Consider the following 6,852-nt stretch of genomic DNA (forward strand, 5'->3'; position numbering starts at 1 on the left):
TAGAAGTACATTTGCAAAATTGATTCAGCTGTTTATTATAAATAATGCACTGTCACAAAGTGAGATATACTCTAGTGATGTAAGGATGGGTCAAAGTAAGGAATCTATTCTCACAGTTTATTATATTAAGAGTTGAAAGTGTAAAACATACTAAAAGAAAACACATCTGTGATAATCTCCCATGATATTGAAAAGCTGCTTTATTTTATAAAAATTCACCATAAATTCCTGATAAAACTTAGAAAGCACTTTTCTTAATATGTTAGACACCAACAGCAAAAATGAAACTTAATGGTCAAATGAATGTGTAAGGAAAAAAACCTAGAACCTCAATAATAAAATAGGATCACTTTGTCCCAGCTTACCCTTCCCCCTTCATGTGTCCTCAAGTCCATTCTCTACATCTGCATCTTTATTCTTGTCCTGCCCCTAGGTTCTTCAGAACTTTTTGTTTGTTTGTTTTTGGATTCCATATATATGTGTTAGCATACGGTATTTGTTTTTCTCTTTCTGACTTACTTCACTCTGTATGACAGTCTCTAGGTCCATCCACCTCATTACAAATAACTCAATTTCATTTCTTTTTATGGCTGAGTAATATTCCATTGTATATATGTGCCACATCTTTATCCATTCATCTGTCGATGAACACTTAGGTTGCTTCCATGTCCTGGCTATTGTAAATAGAGCTGCAATGAACACTGTGGTACTTGACTCTTTTTGAATTATGGTTTTCTCAGGGTATATGCCAAGTAGTGGGATTGCTGGGTGAAAGAATGGCATGGACATACATACACTACCAAATGCAAAATAGATAGCGAGTGGGAAGCAGCCACATAGCACAGGGAGATCAGCTTGGTGCTTTGTGTCCATCTAGAGTGGTAGGATAGGGAGGGTGGGAGGGAGACGCAAGAGGGAGGAGATATGGGGATATATGTATATGTATAGCTGATTCACTTTGTTATAAAGCAGAAGCTAACACACGATTGTAAAGCAATTATACTCCAATAAAGATGTTAATAAATAAATAAATAGATAAATAAATAAAATAGGATCAGCTCATGAGCTGGATGTTCATAAAGCAATTTTAATATCCATCAAATATCTAGGAGAAGGAAATAAGCTCTAACTAACAATGGAAAAATTGAAACACAGTAAGATATTTTTGACCTTTGGACTAGCAAAAGGTTTAAAAGATCAATAATACCCAATATTAGCAAAGATGTGGAGAAAGATATATTAGTTTCCTACTACTGCTATAAAAAATTACTACAAACTTGGTGCCTTAAAAGAACACAAATTTGTTATCTTATAGTTTTGGAGGTCAAAAGTTCAAAATGGTTCGCATGGAGCTAAAATTAAGGTGTTGGAAGGGCTGTCTTTGTTCTGGAAGCTCTAGAAAAAATCCATTTCCTTGCCCTTTTCTGATTCTAGATGCTGCCTTCATTGCTTGGCTAATTGGCCCTCTTCCTTTATCTGCAAAGCCAGCAGTGTTGGGCCAAGTCTTCTTCATGCTACCACGTCTCTGGTTCTGCCTCCCTTTTCCTCTTTTAAAGACCTTTATAATTACATTGGGCCCTCCTGGGTGTTCTAGGAAAATCTCCCTATTTTAAGGTCAGCTGACTGGAAATGTTAATACCCGTGCAAACTTAACTTCCATTTTCCATATATTTTAACATATTTGGAGGTTCCAGGGATTAGGATGTGAATACCTTTGTGTGTGTGCGTGTGTGTGTGTGCGTGTGCATGTGTGTGTGTGTAGTGGTAGGAGGGCATTATTCTGCTTACCATGCCAGGTATTTTTAGTCACCCTTGGTGGTGTATATATTGTCATAATCTTTCTGGCAGATTGGGTTTAAAACATCCCTGAAGGTTACTGTGCATCATGGGACTATGGTTGTATATTAATTTGATTTGCAAATTCCCTTTTTTATAGCACAGCTTTAAAACAGATCTCAAAAGAAGTATTGAAAATATTTACACTGGCCCACCTCCATCAAGCTTGGTGGTTGGTGATCTATACTTTCTGACTTCATAAGCAAGTTACAATCATTCAGAGATGGAAATAATTGTCTAAAACATTCAAAAACACATCAGACTTACTCTTACTGAGAGATGAGGAAGTCAGAAAGCCATTTTAGTGGTGAGATGAAGTGTCTCATGAATTTGAACAGAAAGAGTGAGACTGCTAAACCCTCTAGATCTTTGAGAATCAATAATTTAAAAAAGAAGTTCCATTATTCATTTAAGTATTTATCTCATTGGGACCATCTCAGAAAATACACATTGTATTATCAAGAGAACACTAGAGGTCAAAGAGAAAATGTTCTTGAGCTGCTAACCATACAAATGCAGAAAGAACTAACACCTGGACCATGCTGAGGATGATAGATTTAGTGTCTTCTCCATGACAAGGCTTGTCTGATAAACATCATCCACTCATTTTATTCTAATCAAATTATGTCCTTTTTATAGCTCATTGTCCTCCAGATCATACAGCTAGAGATTTTTCCAGTTACAACATCTCATTTTATTAGAATCCCTTTTTCAAGTTCTCTCACTTTACTTTGTTAAAATCTACAAATTTTTTCCTCTCTTCATCAAAATAAACCATAACTTTTTATAATTTTGTTATAAAAATTTAGTAAATATATATTTAAATGTATATCTGTCACTGTTTGAACCCTTGAGTGATTCTATACTAAGATACAAAACAGACAGATGTTATTATTAATATTACATAGTCCTGAGTTGAAAATAGATGGTTGTTATTTTTATAAATTAATAAAGTATCATGGACTCTCTATGACTGAATTTAGGATTATGAGCTTTTAAAGTTTTAAAGTGTTAAATTTTTTGGTGTAGTTTTCTCACCCATAATAACAGATGGTTTTACTCTTAATGTGAAAGTCAGTGTAGTCCTCCATCACTCCATCCATAAGGAAGCCCTTCTGGGGGAGTCACCATGTCTCTCCTAACAACAGTGACAGGGTAAGTCAAGGCTCAGTCATAATATTCTTACCTCTTTTCCTTCTTTCAGGGATTAGGAAAAATATAGCAGGTCTGTCATGCTCAGAATCTCTTTCTGATGACTTTTCAATCAGGACTTTTCTAGCCTGTTTCATATTACAGGGAGGAGCAATCATAGCACCAAAATTTCTTACTCTTTTAGCCTCTTTTGTACCTGTCTGTAAGTGGTATGCTAATAGCAGTCATGGAGGACACCAGTTTCAACTAGGACAGTCTACCTGAGCAAAAACTGGGCTCAGGGAAATACACAGTATAGTCAGAACAAAGACTCTACTCTGGGTCTATGATGGTTGTGTCTTGCAAAATATAAAGAAAATTGAATTAGATGATAAATATTTCTAGAACCTACACCAAATTTAATGTATAGGTTGTCTAATATCAACAAAACCTTAAATAAGCCCTGTAAAAACAAAAGTTTCAATTTCTGATCAATACAAATACAATTCTCACTAGAAAACTTAAAAGTAGCTCATACAAGTACACTGACCCCAAAACCTAAAAAAAAAAAAATTACTTTTATTTGCAAATATTATAAAAATTTTCATTTATAACATGTTTATTGAGTCCCAGCAACCTGTCAGGTACTGGTCTAGGTACCGGTCTAAGTTTAACAAACATCTGTTGAATATTCTCTGTTTGACCTAACTATTCCACACAGTTCTCACAACTTTTCAGTGAAATAGTTATATACATACAAATGAATAAATGTAATGCAATAGGGGAATAACTGTAATTGAAATTTATAAAAATTTCCGTGGACATATAAGAAAAGAAGCACTTAGTTTATCTGAGAGAGGCAGATGAGGCTTCACAGAGAAGATAGAATTTAAGCTGAGGGTTGAAAGATGGTGGAGGGCAACCAAGCATGTGCATTGAGGAGAGGCTCTTGCACTGCATGTGCAAAGGCCTGTGCCATGAGGAAGGACTTTACCAGTTTGGTAATCAATAGATATTTAAGAATTAATGGAATATAAAATGTAAAGGGTGGGGATCAGGGAGGAAAGGGAAGGTGTCAGCCAGGAATAGGTGAGCAGCAAGGCATGGACTGGATGATAAAAGGCCCAGTATAGCATGGAAATGAATTTCTATTTGAAGAATTTTGAGGATCAAATTTTTATGTTAAAAAGATTATTTTGGAGAAATAGGGTTAGCCTAAAAGAAGCAAAATACTATTGTACTCATGTAAGTGAAAGTTGATGGTACCCTGAACTGAGGAAGAGGTTTATTAAAGGGTCTAAAGGAGAAACAAATTCAAGAGATGTTTAGCAAAAAGAACACATAAGCTTGACTGTTGGCTGGAAGATATGTGAGAGAGAGAGAGACATCTTTTATATTTCCCAATTTTTTTTTATTTGAGTGCCTGAGCTGATAGCAGTCTGAGGGATTCATGATTGGTTGGTTTTAAACATGATAAACCACAGAAGCCCATGGAAAATCTAGGCAGATATAGCCAGTGGGCAGTTAGATATCCAGGTCTGAAATTCAGCAGAGGCATCTGAACTTGGGAAATATTAGAGAAAGATCAGTCTATAAGGACTTGAAGTCATGGTGGTGAATGAAACTGCCTTGGAAAAATAGCTGGGAAGAAAAGATAAAGAGGCTAGGACAGAACCTGAGTATACTGATGTTTAAAGGTAGTAAGAGGAAGGGGATTTGACAAATGGGATTGAAAAGAAAGAGACATAGTTCGGCTTTGAGCCAATACAGCGGTAGTTCCATGGAAACCAAAAAACAAAAGAATTTCAAATGTTTAATAATTGAGGCAGTTGTAAGATAAAGCAAATGCCCCCTTGAGATCTTATTTCTACACTTACTTATTACATGTAAAGATCCACTAATTTTCATACATGTGTAATCAAAACGTACCTTGGCCTCTACAACCTTGTCCTTCCCCTGAATCTTGTCCACAAGCCCATCTTGAATTGAAAAAGCAGGATGGGGGTGGGGGAAAATAATGCCAAAAGGATTGGAGAATATATATTTTAACTGAAATTTTCTTGGGAATCTGGGTATAACATTGCATATGATAGAACAAAACTTTTCAGAAAATCCTCTCTCTCCCAAGTTCTATTAGCTGTAGCAGCTGCCACCTCTATGTATTATTCTCTCTTTCTTTCCCCACAACAACTCCTTCTAGCCTTCTGGCTCCTACTGTCCTACTGCATTAGCAGGAACCACCTCTATGTCCTTGAGTTTCCTAATTTTGCATCCATACCTATCAATCTATTCATTAAAACAAAGGATATTCCTTGGTACCTATTCACTTTAGAAGGAATGAAAAGAATTATAAACAACTAATTTACTAATTTTCTTTTTTTACCCAGACATACTTTTGTGTAGAAATTAATTTTGTTATAAAACTGAGAAATATATACCCTTTGGTTTCATGCTATTCCTATACTTTAGATCTTACTCAACTTGCCAAATAAACGTACGCAGCTATTGAAATCAAACAAAGATTAAATAAACGGTAAGCATCTCAGACATAAATACATTTTCAGCAAAGGGATATTTATAAAATATATTTTCATCAAAAATTAGAGAAAAATGCACCACATACATATTTAATGTTAACTGTTCAGCTTTTCACAATATGCACCACAGGAATGATGTATTTTTATAGGAGAAATGCAAAATTCTGAACAATTCATCAAATGCAATAAATTCCAAGTACCATCTGGAAATTTGGAATTTTCTTGGGTTTCTTTTATGTATAGCCAACTGACTTGTAGTAACTATAGACATTCACTTATTTCTAGGGCATTACCTTAGAGCAGTGAGCTTCAGAGAAATCATATTTAGGCTAAATAAAAACGCATATTCACAGGCCAAATCCTCTAGTACTTCTGATGCCACTAGCTGTAAGAAGAAGACCCAAGAATCTGCATTTTTAACCGGCTTCTAGGTGACCATGGTCACAAGAATCATCTGTAATGCCTAATCCCCTGGCACCACTGCAGACATACGAAGCCAGAAACTTCTGGTAATCTTCCTATAGCCAGAGAATTCACATTTTTTGTAAGAATTTTGGTGATTTTTATGATCAGGTAAGGGTTTGAATCATCCCCTTAGCATACATCTCTTTTAACATATTATGGCTGCTATGCACTGAGACTCCAACTTCTTTATATATCATCACATTATTATAGTTTTCTTTAGCTAAGATCAAAAGAAGGCTGAATGATTCATTGTAATGCAAAGCATAACTCTGAAACTTTTTTCCAACCAAATTATTTTCTTCTATCCAGATTATGTAATTTCAATATGCAAAAATATCTCACTTCAAGGGCCTTTTTAAGACTATCATAAAAATAACATGGGTCAGGAAAAAATTGTCATGCCAGAGATGAGAAAATGGATTCCTAGACATGAAGTGACTTAACCAAGATCACACTCTAAGAAATAGAGCAAAGGAAACCATAAGCAAGACGAAAAGACAAACCTCAGGATGAGAGAAAATAGTTGCAAATGAAGCAACTGACAAAGGATTAATCTCCAAAATACACAAACAGCTCATGCAGCTCAATAACAACAAAAACAAAAACAACCCAATCAAAAAATAGGCTGAAGACCTAAATAGACATTTCCCCAAAGAAGATATACAGATTGCCAACAAACACATGAAAAGATGCTTAACATCACTAATCATTAGAGAAAGGCAAATCAAAACTACAATGAGATATAACCTCACACCAGTCAGAATGGCCATCATCACAAAATCTACAAATGATACATGCTGGAGAGGGTGTGGAGAAAAGTGAACCCTTATGCATTGTTGGTGGGAATGTAAATTGATACAGCCACTACGGAGAACAGTATGGA

At 35.3% G+C, this 6,852-nt stretch overlaps 1 protein-coding gene across 17 annotated transcripts in view; it reads right to left on the reverse strand.

Annotated features, from left to right (window-relative positions):
- The window catches only part of TMEM117 (transmembrane protein 117), a 555,808-nt gene that overhangs the window by 103,055 nt on the left and 445,901 nt on the right, over positions 1 to 6,852 (reverse strand). Inside the window, exon 7 of one of the 17 annotated variants that reach the window (XM_055085666.1) lies at positions 4,897 to 4,971. The exons of the other annotated variants lie outside the window; for them this stretch is intronic. Coding sequence (XP_054941641.1) covers positions 4,897 to 4,971 — 75 coding nt within the window. The remainder of the gene's footprint in view (positions 1 to 4,896; positions 4,972 to 6,852) is intronic. 17 annotated transcript variants of the gene reach the window in all.

The sequence above is a fragment of the Physeter macrocephalus genome, chromosome 6, assembly GCF_002837175.3.
Source record: "Physeter macrocephalus isolate SW-GA chromosome 6, ASM283717v5, whole genome shotgun sequence".
Classification (NCBI taxonomy): domain Eukaryota; kingdom Metazoa; phylum Chordata; class Mammalia; order Artiodactyla; family Physeteridae; genus Physeter; species Physeter macrocephalus.